This window comes from Azolla caroliniana, unplaced genomic scaffold (assembly GCF_043228905.1).
Source record: "Azolla caroliniana isolate FFs.n. ecotype wild unplaced genomic scaffold, voAzoCaro1.0.p SCAF_5, whole genome shotgun sequence".
NCBI classification, from domain to species: domain Eukaryota; kingdom Viridiplantae; phylum Streptophyta; class Polypodiopsida; order Salviniales; family Salviniaceae; genus Azolla; species Azolla caroliniana.
Window position 1 is genome coordinate 17,429,443 of NW_028230440.1, and position 16,158 is coordinate 17,445,600.

The window sequence follows — 16,158 nt, forward strand, 5'->3', positions numbered from 1 at the left end:
TCGACTTCTCCCAAAGGAGGGACACATTCCGAACAAATATTTGGTCTTACTTACAAATCCTTTTGTCCGAGTCTTAAGCTTGAATCGAGTTCCCTCACCCCCCCTCCCCGCATGGTAAGGCTATGTTAAACGTATATGTACATACATATGTCCATAGCTTTCAAGTTTGAAGAAAAAGAAGAAAGAAGAAAGAAGAAGAGAGACATCGTCAGGCGTGGGACAAAAGCCATTGGCAGTGTGAAACCTGCATTTCATTTCCCTTTTGCAGAAGCTCATTTTCTGTAGCCATGGGAGACAGTCAGAGAGAGAGAGAGAGAGATCGACAGATTTTCTGTTGTTGACTGGAACACTCAACGCACACGCACGATATTTGAAGGGAACGAATACTGCAGAAGTGTAGGACGCAACTGAAGAAGACCGAAGATTGAAAGGAAAAGAAGAAAAGACGAGAGAAGTAAGGGAAGGAAGGAAGAAAAAATAGGCAGGAAGGAAGTCTCTGGAATTCAGGACCTTTCCGTCATCAGCCAAGATCGTTAATCTTGACGAGAGGCAGCCTTCCACAGAAGAAGAAGAAGAAGGAGAAGAAGAAGAAGAAGAAGAAGAAGACAAGAGAAAGAAAAAGGAGAAGGGAGGGGTAGAGAAAAGGAGAAAGAAGAGAAGAGAAAAGTAGGAGAACAAGAACAAACAGCAGGAGGAGGAGGAGGAGGAGAAGAAGACGGAGCTAGAAATAGCCGATAATAGATATGGAGGAAGAGACGGTTGGAGTGTTGCTGGAACGGACGAGCCGTTCCACCCGGGGCAAGAGGTAAACACCATTTGACTTTATTATGTCTGATTTCGTCCACTTCAATGGATTCTTTATATACACTCCCTGTATGTTGTTTTTCTTTCCAGAATGACAAAGCTCGTCGATGATGAACTCGAAGCAGATGAGGAATTCTGGGGCCAAGATGCATTCAAAGAGGTCAGTCTGACCTTCTCTCCTTTCTGTGAAATGCTTTCTTCACTAATAAGTGACTGAGGTTCCCTTTTCTCATGTAGAGAATTATAGGAATTCAGTAGGAAATTAATACTTCCCTGACTGATTTCATTCCTGTACAAAGATGTCCAGATGTACTATTCTTATTTTCATCTTTATCTATCGTTGTTTCATCTGTGAAAATGCTTGATTGTTGTACTATTCTGATGAGATTACATCCTTTATACACACCGATAGGCTGGAGAAGATGCTGAATATGAAGCTGAGGACGATGTTATTGATGAATTTGACAGTGATTTTGATGAAGAAGTGAGTATTTTGCTCCTTAGGTTCCTTCTAGCACATTACAGTAGTGTAGTGCTTGATCTTTTGATTCTTCCAACCAGGAAGCGAATATCGAAGAGGAGGAAAAACAAGAAGAATATGAAAGGTATTTTCTGTATATGATATGCATTGATTACTCATGCTTGTAGTGTAGATGTTGTGTCTTATCTTGAACGACATCCAGAGTTTTAAAAAAAACAGATGTTTTGTAGATTTTGTGTCTTATCTTTAAACTATGTTTAGTATAGAGTTAAAAGGAAGAGACTTTTGCCTCCGGGAAGTAAGCCAGTCAAAAAAGATGGAAAGGGAACAGCACAAAAAACCAAAGATTTAGATGCAATTGAGGCAGCAGTTGCAGCAGCAATGGAACCTTTGAACGATGAGCATAAGACCATTATAGTAGAGGATTCTCATAAGGAGATCATGTCACAAGAGGTTCATGATTCAATGGAGGATCTAGAAAGTGAAAAGATAGTGAGGAAGTCTACTCGTACTGCTGTTGTTGTCAGGCAAGCTGAAAGAGAGGCCCTAAGAGCTGCTATGCATGTTGCAACCATCAAAGTAAGTGGTTCAATTAGCTAATATCTTTGACATTCCATTTGCATGAAGGAATCCTCCATATTGTCTCTTTTGTGCATAATTGGGACTCATGCTACTTGTTTGTGTTCATATCTCAGCCAGTAAAGAGAAAGCGTGAAGGGGAACGCCGAATAACACAAGAAGATATGCTTCTTGAAGCTGCTCAAACAGGTAAAATATGGAAAAGACTGTCAAGAATATTTGTTGGAGCAAATGCTCACATGTTTGAAATTGGGAGTTATGCCGTGTATAAAGCAATGACTGTAGTATTTCTAGGAGCCCAAACCATTAATTAGAGCTCATATGAGACTATGGACTATAAGCAAAAAAACATTTGATGTGGAACTCATATGTTTGAAGTTGGGAGTTATGCCCTGGTACAAAACAATTATTGTAGCATTTCTAGAACCCCAAACTATTAATCAGAGCTCATATGAGACTATTAGCAATGAATCTTTCTTACTCTTGCACTCCCTTTTCACTTGTGTTGTTTTTGAAAAGTTGTATGAGTGTGAGATTCGATTCTTGATGAGCCTTGCCCCTGAGCCAAGTAAATGCATTGTCTATGCAAGAGGATGTAACTCATTTGGGAGGAATCCTCTCACTGATCAGTCCGAAGATATTTCACCTTCAGGTTCAATTTCTTGTGCACCATGTGATGCCACAATGGAAATGTTCCACAAGTCCATGGCTTCTCTTTGAGAAAGTATATCCACATCATCCTACTATAATTTCCTGCGATCAGGAATAAGTAGGATGATCCACCTGCCTGTCGCTATGAGAAAAACTTGTGATTTTCATTCAGTGTGCAAGCCTCACACTTCGGTGAGTGTAGGCAGGCAGTGTACAGGCCCATTCGTCTGCATCTTCCATAGTAATATGAGACTCAAGTGCTGCACCTTTGCATTCTAAACACGTTTACACTTGTTGACAACAATTGTAGTAAGCTGTAACTGCTTGACTCTTCTCTCCACTGGCCCAACTACATGTATTGTGTTGTATATTTTGACACCTGATTTGTGGAAGATTGTCGCTTAGCTGGCATATGCCAACCTTGACAAGGACAATAGATTCTGTTGGATTTGGTCTTCTAGGCACTTTGTCCACTTGCATCAGTCTTCACACAGTGTAATCCAGTTCCCTTGGTTCGATGTTCTGGTTCCCCACTAATAAACTCACCTTCATCTCACGGTGACTGTTTGCATATTGGCTTTCTGCCCTATTTCTATTCTAGTGAGAATGCTTAGTTCATATTCAACTGGAAATGAATCTTCATCCGTAGCTGCTCTTGAAATATAGAGAATTCCTCAAAATGAAGTGACTAATTCTGCACATTATTAAATTTCAAAGCCACCGTACAGTTAGGTCTTCATGCCAATTCTTCCCGAGGCAGACTTCTCCAATCTGACCCCAACCATCTGAAGGTGCTTTATATTTGTGTAAATTACTTTTGGATGCTTATAGATAATGCCTAGGGTAGGGTGGTTATGGGGCTTATTTTGTAGGGGAAGTGTTTGTACTTGTGAGCATTTGGCTGTATGATATCTCCATCCAAAGCATTTTGGTAATCATATTGGGGTGTTAAAATGTGAATTAGATTTGGTTTCTTGCTTCTTAAATAGTAAGACTTGGAAGTTGGGATCAAGATTAGAGTATGCATTGAGATATTAGTCATTTGACTATATGGCCTCAGTTATATTCATGTGCAGTAATCTGACTGGTTACTTTCGTTTTTGTGATAGAGATACTTAATCGCCAGAATCTGGAGAGAATGCTTGCTCGGGAAGAGGAGGTCAAACAGAAGGCCATTATCCATAAAACAGTCTATACTGGTCCAACAATACGATTTTATTCGCGAGATGGTGAATACGAGCATCATTATGAATGTGTTTAAACAATGAATTCCCAATGTCTTAACAATGATGTCTTACAGGGAATAATTTTCTGGAATTTTGTGGTGAGATTCCTGAAGCTGAGAAGTTGTTTATGTCAGCCACTAAACCTGGTGAGATACAATGTTCCTTTTATGCTCCTTTCATGTTTTTGTCTTTAGGAAAACCTAAGATTTTAGTTAATGCATTTCAGATGTCAAGAAACCAACGAAGTGTGTAGTGACAGGGTTGCCTGCGAAGTAAGAAAAAACTTAGCATTTGCAACGCATTAAACATAACTGCAACTACTTTCTTCTGTGAAATGCTTTGTTTTTCATCGGACATATGCTAGCAACATTTCTACAATGGTTATTCTTTTACTTGCTAGATACATCGATCCTTTGACTGGGTTTCCATATGCCACAAAAGAGGCTTTCAACATCATTAGAAAGAGGTACACATTTTCTGCAAATGTAATGGAAAAGTCCTTAGTTTGGATGGACATGTGCAATCCAAAAACTTTTATGCCTGCCCAAAAGGGCAGGATCATCAGCATGAATAATTATTCCACTTGGTGAAAACAAAAGTGCATCAACCATTTAATGATTTGTATTTTTCACCGCATTTTGTTCTCGTACCATATCTTTAGTGCAGTCATGTGAAGCTTTGTTTCACCTTGTTTATAGGGTGGAAAAAAAAGAGAGCTCGCAAAGGAAAGCTACTCCTGGTAAAAAGCTGAGGTCTGAGAGGATAATCTCAGGTCGTCCACACTCCAAGACACCAAGGTCTGCTCATAAGTCTATCTCACGAAGACACCTTTCTAGAATTGAAGCAAGGCACATTGATTTCAAGGGTGATGTAGATGATGTGATTCAAGATCTACCCTTAGCTCCAGACTTGACTCAACAAGAATCTATTGCTCAGCCCATGCATGAAGTGAAGTTCCCAGGATCTTCCATGTCAACTCCTATATCAGAACAATCATTTGATGATAATAGAGCTTCAACTCTCAAACCTTTGGATCAGTTAGGGAACACGGAAAACCTATCTAAAGGAACAGGGCAGCCTAGGCAAGTCAAGGATGAACTTTTGTGGGTAGAGATTCCACCACCAAGTGAGGAACCGATCGATGATGATTACCTACTTGATGACCTTACGTCGCTGGACTTCGGCCCAATTTTGACATTAGAACATGGTGTAAGAGTTGATCTTCAAGACCAAGATGAACAGGAAATTGGAGATCCAACTTTAGGACTCATTTCTCTATTAGATTTTTCTGCAAATACGGCATTCTGATATAAATGAATACGGTCAAACAGCTGAATCCATTGCCACTTTCTCCACTCATTATTGGTTTGTGTTAAGAAAGTGAAGAAGCAGAGCGAATGAGATGGTTTCTGTGACGATATCAGTTTTTGAGGAAGACAAAGCACGTCTTTTGCAAGGCTATATCCATCAAGCACAAAATCATTGTAGAGTATGGAAACCTAAAACAATACATTAATATCTAACATGCTATCAAACCCTGATTAACCTGGGTAATCGACTTACGAATGCATCGTGTAATCTGTGCTTTTATTAGTCCAAATTGGAGCAATACTAAGGTGATAGCAAATTCAGTTCTGTATCATTCTTGGAATTTAGATTATATAGTTGAAGATTAGGATCTGAAAATAGTACACGGATAGTTCTTTATGGGTACAAATTCAATTATTAGCAAATGTGAATAGTTAAGTGATCTTTAAATGCAGATTAGCTTCACAAAGTCCACATTTATGATAAAGTTGAAGTGATTAATGTTTGATAATATGATTAATAGTAGACATGTTCTAGTATTTCATTAGTTGACTACACATGGCATATGCATTATTTAGAAGAACTAAAATGTTGGTGTTCTATGTTGTACATATAGAGAGAGGTGATGGTGCATGTAGAGGGAGTAAAAATGTCCTATGGAATTAGAAAAATTATTGCTTACTTATCCCCTTTCTAATCAGGGTAGATTTGTGTGTTAGGCTTAACTGCAATTAATTTGGATAGGTCATTGTGATTACTGATCTTCAACAAGGATTTCATTGGTGTGTTATGCAGAAGTGCAAGGGGATGGGGCTTCTAACCACATGTTTACTTGCTGGTATATGCTGCAAATAGATCTTTGATAGTAGTGCATCCTTTGTTTTTGTGTTCTTAATTATGACGTTAGCATACATTAGAAAAGAAGAGGACAAATTATTTGACTTAAAAAAAAGGGATGTTGTCCAAAGGGATAACAAGAAGCATATGCGGTATGCCTAGTGAATGTTGAACTCTTGGATATCATTGGCTTGCCTTGATAATCCACTCACTTACCATTTGCATTGATTGCTTGCACTTTCTTGGGTTCTTTTTTAGTTGCAAGCTTGGTGCCTTGAGGAATCATCCTAAGATGAAGATCAAGCATTTCTTTCTTTTGAAGTCTTGAACATAGTCTCAATAGGATATCAAACAAAAATGTCCATTAAGTTTACATGTCAATGAATGGAGGAAATATGATACATTTCTAGTGTATATTGGGTTTGAAATAGAGAATATGGTCCCAATCATTATAAACAAAGGGGCCATTCACTTGAACTAATAAGTTTCATCCACACATTGTCCTCGTGCCCTTTCATATGTCTTAAGCCTTCTTCACGAATCACACCTAATGATTACCTTCATCTTCATTAATGTCCTCATTCACAAACCTTATCCTTTACCAATCTCAACTTAGGCAATTATTCTTATCCTAAAAAATATTATAACATAATACAATGAGGTACTTACTCATTGCATAACATATGGAGAATGAAGAGGTGACCCAACCTTTTAAAATCTTTTAGTCGAGAGCCTTAATTTTGCAAGATTAAAGGCATAGAAACACTTTATTAGCAAGAAAAATATAGTTTCGAGTATTTTTTCATTTATGTATAGCAATAGCATTATTGTTCAAATGATGTTTTATATAATCATTGAGGATCAACTTTCAAATATACTCATTATCACCATGATTCCAACTTTCATGTATTTGGTTTTTAATGGTGTATATGTAAAGGTGTTAAATATTCTCATGTTTATTACATTTTTGCTCAAGAACATTCTAGGTTACAAAGCTTTACTATATATGACTACATACAAAAGGAGAAAGGAAAAATAACAATTTGTTACATCTGTATACATTAGTTATTATGGATAATATGTAATAATTTTGTACTCTTCATGATTGTCTATTAATATAATATAGATGTTGATTCCTCCTCTTTTATCTTCTTTTCCTTGCACATAGACTTGTTAAGTGTGAGACGTGAAGCCTACGACACAAGTTCTTAACACCCCCCAACCTAATAAGTGCATATTCCATGGTGCATTGTGTTAGACTCTCCTCATTGAGCCATAGTCCAAAAAGTTCAAGGAAGGGGGAGACAAAGAATGAGAGTTGGGCGAGAGGTGGATATCGTTACACATGGGAATATGTGGGAGGGGGATTAGGGTTGAAATGAAGAGGAATTATTTGGGGCAAGGATTAGAGGTGACATTGGAAACGATGGAGATGGGGTTGATACAAGTATAATGGTGTAGGATGGGTTGTTGATAGGTCAACACAAGGGTAGTGGGGCTTGTTGAAGTCATTAAATATTGCGGGGAGGCAATTGGATATCTTGCACGAGTGTGGTTTCCTACCAAAACTTTGTTATGTTGTTATAAACCCTATAGTGAGTGGCATGACAAGCGAACATGGAGAGCATGTTACATTCTTACATGAAGTAGGGTAGGTAGAACCATGTAGTGACCATGGGTTCAAAGTATCATTGGTAAGACAAGGATAGAATAATTGCCCCGTCTAGTGGAACCTTTCGTAAGGTAAAAAGCAAGGCCCCAACTAAATTGGTCATATTGGTGAAAATATGAAGGCTCAATCATGAGATATAGAAGCCAAAGGAGAATATGTTGGGGCGAAGAATATCTCTTGCATTAACATTATTGGATGCGCGGTTTGGTTGGAGAAGACCCGTCTACACCATTGTTTCCATAGAAACCAGAGAGTTATTGGGCTAACCAATTCCAACACAACTTGAGATTTGGCATTAATAGGACTTGAGTGGATATTGCCAATGGTGGAAAAAAACCTCATGTGTTTTTATCATCAAAGTCATCCCTTCCTCTTGATGCTCGTACATGTCAAGTGGGGCTTGCCATGATGACAACATACATTTCCCCACTTGATTGTGCCTTGCACCTAGCATAATTGCAATAGGCATCCAACCCCCTGCCATATTCGATGGGTCTCTGGGCAGTCCCACAAAGCGTGTCGGATTGATTCTATTGCATTTCGGCACGCTACACAATTAGGAGAGCTAAGACGTGCCAACCGGTAGTGACTTATGTATTAATTGTCATTGGAACGTGGTAATTCGCCTTGTGTGTTGTTGTTTCCAGATTTACCGCAAAAACTTGGTGATAATTGTGTGAGGAACATGATATGTGTGCCAGACCTTTGCAACAACCGGCTCTCGGGTGGTTTGAGCGGTTAGAATGTGGCGACCCAATCTAGTCGTGAATTCGAAGAAAGGGATGGCTTTGCTTCCTGGACCCGCATAAGGATCATGCCATGCCCATTGCAAAGGGTTCCAACTTATATGTAACCATGTGTTTTCATGAGTACATATGTGCCATTCTAGTTTGTACTTTGATCAGATTGGGATCTACAATCCATTTATGTCCAGTATATGCAAGTACTCAAATTACCATATTCAATGTTAGTATCTCATTGTCTCGCAATTTAGAGCCTTCGATCCTGTCCGGTGTTTCCCTACTGTAAAGAATCGGGTATGATTCTTGTGTAGCGGAATAGATGCGTGTTATGTGCGTATGTGTGTGTGTGTGAGAGAGAGAGAGAGACACACACACACACACACACATAGAGTATACGCAAGGTAGATTGTATTAACAAAGGAGAAAGACTCAACTTCATACAAGGTGGGAGGAGGGTGCTTTATATAGTCACCCTCTCTCTTCATTAACTACAAGACTCATGGAGCATGGGGAATGTGAAAGCTCATAAGTTATGTGTCATAGAATATGATTCTATGACTCATACTAAATGCTAGAATACAAAGAGGTGACATAATGGCGACTCTTGACCGTTGGAGTGTCTATTCACTCTCAAGGTGAGTTCACACACTAGACCAAGTTGAGCTTGATTCTCAACACGCCCCCTCAAGCTCAAGCCGGGTCGGTTTTAGACAGTATCCGAAATCCGCTTCGACTCGCGTTCCGAAGTCCGCGTCGACTCGCATTTATGCGGAGTTGCGGAATACGTGCTCCAGCTTGCGTTGTGCGTAGTTGCGAAGTCTGTGCTTCGGCTTGCGTCTTTCTTCACGACTTTGTGCGGTAGATCGGCTCTTCGCGGCTTCGTTGCGTGGTTGCGTAATCCACGCGTTCTTGCGTAGTGTGCGCAGCTTGCGGAATCCACACGTTATTGCGTAATGTCTTCAGTACTCCCCCTCAAGCTTGGCAAGTCAGGGATCGTCAATCCAAGATCGGTCATGAATTGCCACAGCTTGTCGGCTCCTAAGGCTTTAGTGTCGGTCGTTTGAAGATTTGAGCTAATGTGTTGTAGGTCGACATCGCCAGCTAGAACGCGCTCTCGGATGAAGTGATAGTGCACTTCGATGTGCTTTGTCCACGCGTGGAACACCGGGTTCCGAGCTAGATAGATACTGCTCATGTTGTCGCAGTAAAGGGAAGTTGGATCCTTGATGGGTACGCCCAGATCCTTGAGTATCCTTTTGAGCCATACGGCTTCACATGCGGCCACTGTCGTGCCCTTGTATTCCGCCTCTGTGCTCGAAAGAGTGACAGTTGGTTGTTTTTTGCTGCTCCAGGATATTGCTCCGCTGCCTAGAGAGAAAACAAATCCGGAGGTTGATCTTCTATTGTCTTTGTAGCCAGCCCAATCGGCATCTATGTACCCCTCGGGTCGTATTGGCATCGCGGTCTTGTAGAGGATGCCACAATCCATTGTGCCACTCACGTATCGTAGAACTCGCTTAGCGCAATCCAAGTGAGTATCACATGGTGTTTGCATGAATTGGCTAAGGAGACCGACCGGATAACTTAGATCGGGTCAAGTGATCATGAGGTAGATGAGACTCTTGATGAGTTGCCGATACTGAGTCGGCTCACACGCTTTGGTGCCGGAGTTCGCATCGAGTTTGACATTGCGATCGAGCTGGGTTGCCGCGGATTTGCACTCAGCCATGCTGAACTTGTATAACAAGTTGAGGATGTAGTGCCGTTGAGAGATCATGATTCTGGTCGGACTCCGAATTACCTCGATGCCGAGGAAGTAGTGGAGCTCCTTCATGTCCGTCATCTCGAACTTGTCGGAAAGGAGGGATTTGACTTTATTGATTTCGAAGAGATGCTCGCCTCCAATGACTAGGTCATCCACATATAAAATGATGACGATCGGACTTGCGGAATCGCTTCGTATGTAGAGGGAGTTGTCCGATTTTGACATACGGAAGCCGATTTGATGAAGATATTGCGTTATCTTCGAATGCCAAGCACGCGGTGCTTGCTTGAGGCCGTAGAGTGGCTTCTTGAGTCGGCATACAGCTTTCGGATGGGTACTCAAGTTGAAGTCGGGTGGTTGTATCATGTACACCTCCTCTTCTAATTCGCCTTGTAGAAAGGCGTTCTTGACGTTCATTTGATGGAGGTGCCACCCTTTCGCCGCGGCAAGTGCAATTACGGTCTGCACCGTCGTCATCTTTGCCACCGGGGCAAAGGTCTCCTCGTAGTCAACTCCATGAGTTTGGGCATAACCTTTCGCTACAAGTCGCGCTTTGTAGCGGTTGATGGACCCGTCGGCGTTGTACTTGACTTTGTAAATCCATCTGCATCCGATCGCCTTTTTGTGTGGTAAGGTGGGAACGAGATCCCATGTCTCGTTCTTGCGTAGTGCCTGCATCTCCTCGTTCATGGCTTCGATCCATCGTGGATCCTTGGCTGCTTCGGAGAATGTTTCCGGCTCTCGTACTGTTGCTACCTTCATAATAAAGGCATAGTGATATGCCATGTAGCCGTTGTAGCCGAATCTGCTGACCGGATTCTTTTCACGGGTGGATCGGCAAAGCTTTTCATTTGCAGAGATGAGAGCTTTCTTAGCTCCGATTGGTACCTCGAAACTGCCGAACTCACTGTCGAGTGAGTGAGTCGACTCATCGTCATCGATGTGATCGTCTGCGTATTCCGCCATTTTCGACTTGCCTTTGTCCATCTTCGGGCTAGGCCATGATGTGCTTTGATCGCTCAAAGGCTCTTGTGGTCCGCTCAGTCGGGTCGTGATCGGACTTTCTTCGAACATGCGCGTAAGGCGATCTTCATCCTGTATCTCTTGTTCGGCGGATTCCGGGTCAAGCAGAGTCGGAGTCGGAGTTATCTCTGGTGCTTACCAAGATGCGAACTCGTCAAAGACGACGTCTCGACTTACTCGAGATTTTCGAGTTGAGGGGTTGTAGCACTTGTACCGCTTTTGCTCCAGTGAGTATCCTACGAGGATACATTTCTCCGACTTTGGGTCAAGCTTTTGACGCTTCTCGTCGGGGATGTGTACGTACGCTATCGCGCCGAATATCCGGGTGTGTGATAAGTCTGGCTTCTTTCCGAAGTATTTTTCGTGCGGAGTGACCTCGTGCACGCCGGATGTTGTGCACCGATTCATTAGGTAGACAGTTGTATTTGCAGCTTCGGCCCAATATGACTTGGGCATATGCTTCTCGTTCATCATGGCCCCCGCTACTTCGAGGATGTGACGATTTTTGCGCTCGGCTACTCCGTTTTGTTGCGGAGTGTGTCGGCAAGTGAATTCTCGCCGAATTCCTTCCTTTTGGAGATACGTCGTGAAATCGCCCGAGAAGTACTCCTTGCCACCATCCGATCGAAGACAACGTACATGTCAGCCCGTGGCTTTCTCGACTTCATTCTTGAATGTTTGGAAGTGTCTGAACACTTCGCTCTTTTGCCACATCGGGTAGATCCAAGTGTGCCTGGAGAAGTCATCGATGAAGAGCACGTAATATCGGCATCCGCCGAATGTAGCCATCTGCGCTGGTCCCCATACGTCGGAATGGACTACGTCGAGTAGACCTTTGCTCATGTTCCGCTCTTTCGAGAATGGGTGTCGGTGTTGCTTGCCGAATTGGCATGCTTCGCATACACCTTCAATCTCCTTCTCTTTGAATGTCGGGAATCCGATGACGACTCCTTCTTATTTCATTGCTTTGAGTTTGTTGAGATTGATGTGGCCGATTCGCTTATGCCATAGCTCTATGTCAGAGTCAGCTTTCGTGCTTTTCGCGAACATGGCGGATTTCATCTCGTGTGAATCGAGAATGAACATCCAACCCTCTCTTCTTCCGCGTGCGATGACTCAGCCTTCTTTTTCGATGAAGCACCCTTCTTGGTCGAATTGTACTTGCATCCCTTGCTCAACCATTTGGCCGACCGAGACCAAATTCTTCGTGATGGTGGGAACATGCAAGACATTTTTAAAGTATGTTTGCTTACCTCTTTCGCCGAACGGAACATTGCCGATGTGCCGAATTGGGTGTGTAGTGTCATCTCCGGTTTCGACATAACCGGGTCGCTTCGGCTCTCGAAGTTTGAGAAACCATTCTTTATGGGATGTCATATGGTTTGAGGCTCCGGAGTCAACAAACCGTACATCCTCCAGATTGAGGGCACTAGTTGAGGTAGAGGCCGACATAGAGTTTGCTCTATGTTTCATCATGAACATACCGCCACGGTCAGAGTTGCGTACATACATTCCGCTACGATCTTCGTAGTCGGAGTTGTTCCCGTACATTCCGCTATACTCTTCGTAGTCAGAATTGTGCGCATAATTCGTGAGTTGTCGGCTTGTGGAAGCCGATTCACGCATCTTCTTTCGACACTCTTTTTCGTAGTGGCTGAGCTTTCCGCAATATCCGCATTCGGTTGCGTTTTGACGGCTCAAGCCAGAGTGGAAGCTCCCCCTTCTTGCGAAGGTTCCTCGTTGGCTTCCGTTTTGCGGCCGAAATTGGAAGTTGTTATCGTAGGTCGGACCTCGTCCGCCTTGTCCTTGGCCAAATTGGCCTCTCGACCGTCCGTGTCCTCTTCCTCCGTTCGAGCGTGTGTCGAGCATGTGGCCTTCCAACTCATTGCTCCTTGTACGCACGTGGTTTTCTTCGACCAATAGCATTGATTGGAGCTCGAAGAAGGAGGGAGATTTCTCTTGTGCTAGAACGGCGGTTCGCATCACGCCCAACTGTGGTGCGAGGCCGCCGAGGCATATTTGAACCATCTCATCATCATCATCGATATTTACGCTTATTGAGCCGAGCGAATCGCAAAGCTCCTTGATCTTCGAGGTGTATGTCGTAATGGACATGTCCCTTTGTTGAATGTTGTTCAACTCTTGGTGGAGTTGAAGCCTTCTTGCGGTTGTGTTCGCCGCGAAAATCTTTCGTAGATTTTCTCATGCCTCCTTCGGCGTCTTGGCTTCGCGAATGTAGTCGAGCATGTGATCGTGAACACATATCGCCAAGCAATACATCATGTGTCTTGTGGCTTGCTCCCATGTCGCGTATCCGGGAGCTGCTTCGGCGGGTCGGTCTTCATGCACTCCTTTGATGTAGCTCCAATAGCCTTGTCCGAAAACGTATTGGTGCATCTTGTACTCCCAAGATGCGAAGTTGTTTCGATCCAACTTCTCAGTAGGTAGAGCGCTCCCCATTTGAGTATTCATTATGTCGATTCTTCTTCTTCTTCTTCTATCTTCGAATGCGAGCTATGTAGCGAAGCTACGATAGCGATGAGCCGGTTCTTGGTCGTCGGCGTAGAGCATAACACACGATCACGATGAGGCAAATGGGTTAGATCGAGCTACCAAATTTCTCTGATACCATGTAAAGAATCGGGTATGATTCTTGTGTAGCGGAATAGATGTGTGTGTGTGTGTGTGTGTGTGTGTGTGAGAAAGAGAGAGACACACACACAGAGAGAGAGAGAGTATACGCAAGGTAGATTGTATTAACAAAGGAGAAAGACTCAACTTCATACAAGGTGGGAGGAGGGTGCTTTATATAGTCACCCTCTCTCTTCATTAACCACAAGACTCATGGAGCATGCGGAATGTGAAAGCTCATAATTTATGTGTCATAGAATATGATTCTATGACTCATACTAAATGCTAGAATACAAAGAGGTGACATAATGGTGACTCTTGACCGTTGGAGTGTCTATTCACTCTCAAGGTGAGTTCACACACTAGACCAAGTTGAGCTTGATTCTCAACACCTACCTCTTGGGATCAAAGAGCCCTCCTTCCTGTAGCCTATCCATTTCTCCATTGTTGTTCTTCGATTAGCAGCTTCCCTAAGCAATAGTGTGTTTGCTTCATGAGAAAGCCATATTGCACAGGATTTGTGCCAATTGATCATGGCATTTGATCTCTTGGAAAATATAGCAAATCCACTTTCTAGCTTCTTCAGATTTTTTCGGGTGGAGCGACAGAGTTTTTCGTTTGTTGTGGCGATGGCTTTCTTTACGCCAGGTGTCCTCATGATAGGTACATCGAAGCCACTGAACTCACTGTCGAGGGAGTGAGTCCATTTGTTGCCATCGAAGTGATCGTCTTCATATTCCGACATTTTTGCCTTGCCTTTGTCCATCTTCAGACTAGGCCGAGATGTGCTTTTGTCGCTCGGAGGTTCTTGTGGCCCACTAAGCCTTGTCGTAATCATAGTTCCTAATATTCGCGTATGTCCAATTTGGTGGACATACGCGAACGTTTGCATACGTTCACATATGATATGCGACATTCGTTTAGATTTATTTTTTCCTTTTTGTTTTTTCTAGTTTTTTTTTTCTGATATTTATAATTCATTGCGAACAAAAGTGACGTCTAACACACACACTCTCTCTCTCTCTCACACGAGAACTGACAGATCTTCTCTCTCTACAGAATCCAATACACACACTTAGAGCTTCTCTCTCCCTCACATAGACAAAACCCTTAGCTCCTCTCTCTCTCTCTCTAGACATACACAACCACTATCTCCTCACACATGCAAAACATGGCTTCTCTCTCTAGACCACACACGCTCTCTCTCTCTCTCTCTCTCTCTCTCTCACACACACACACACACACTATGTAGTATGTACACCATATGTAGATATGATTATATCTACATACCGCGTACTATGGATTTCAATCATACTCGGAGCCTTTTCACGTATGAGTATGGCACGAATGGGATGTATGGCTAGAACTGTGGTCGTAATCAGGCTTTCTTCGAACATGTGTTCGAGTCGATCTCCATCTTCTATCTCTTGTTTGGTGCATTCTAGGTCGACTAGAAATGATTCAAGAGGAGTGGGTTCGGGTTCATACCATGATGTTGATTCGTCGAAGACTACATCTCGACTCACACGAACCTTTCGAGTCGAGGGGTTATAGCACTTGTACCCCTTTTGCTCCAGTAAGTATCCTACGAGGATACATTTCTCCGACTTCAGGTCAAGCTTTTGTCGTTTCTCGTCAGGGATGTGCATGTATGCAATGGAGCCGAATATCCGAACATGTGATAGATCCGACTTCTTTCCGAAAAACTTCTCGTGTGGGGTAACCTCATGCACACTGGATGTCGTGCACTGATTCATGAGGTAGACAACAATATTCGCTACTTCGGCTCAATATGACTTCGGCATGTGCTTTTTGTTCATCATGGCCCGTGCTACTTCGAAGATGTGTCGATTTTTGCATTCAACTACTCAGTTTTGTTGTGGCGTATGTCAACTCGAAAACTCTCGCCAAATTCCGTCTTTCCAAAGAAAAGGCGAAAATTCGTTGGAGAAGTACTCTTTTCCTCCATCGGACCGAAGACATCGTACATGTCGACCTGTTTCCTTTTCGACTCCACGCTTGAATTTTTGGAAGTGTCCGAACACTTAGCTCTTTTGCCTCATGGGGTGGTGTGCCTAGAGAAGTCGTCGATAAAGGTCACGTTGTCGTGAAGATTCCCGACCACAGTGAGAAAACCGGGTGGAATGGGCAAAGTGGGCAATGTGCACCGTGTGCACATGTACATTCAAAAATGTGTATAAAATAACAAGGGGATATTTATCCCACATTGTAACATCCTTCCCTCCTTGGACTATAAAAGGAGAGGAAGGGGCTCTAATGAAGGGTTGCCCATTTTGAGTTAGGAGGGTATACCGTTAGATCTAGGGTTTGGTAGTTTTCCCTTCTTCTTACTTTCTTTAGGGTTTCATTTAGTTCTTCTTCGTCGTCGTCATGTGGGTTGGGTTTCTCTTCTTAGTGGAGTCTTGGTAGTTCCTCTA

General features: G+C 42.8%; 1 protein-coding gene across 1 annotated transcript; it reads left to right on the top strand.

The window, feature by feature from the left end:
* Positions 1-335: 335 nt before the first annotated feature.
* On the top strand, positions 336-5,434 carry SWC2 (DNA binding protein SWC2). Its single transcript, XM_087320035.1, has 11 exons — positions 336-805; positions 895-964; positions 1,217-1,288; positions 1,366-1,409; positions 1,552-1,864; positions 1,981-2,053; positions 3,625-3,744; positions 3,816-3,887; positions 3,968-4,013; positions 4,142-4,207; positions 4,440-5,434. The coding sequence occupies exons 1-11, from the start codon at positions 744-746 to the stop codon at positions 5,047-5,049; spliced, it is 1,548 nt and encodes a 515-aa protein (XP_087176161.1). The 5' UTR covers positions 336-743; the 3' UTR covers positions 5,050-5,434.
* Positions 5,435-16,158: the final 10,724 nt, after the last annotated feature.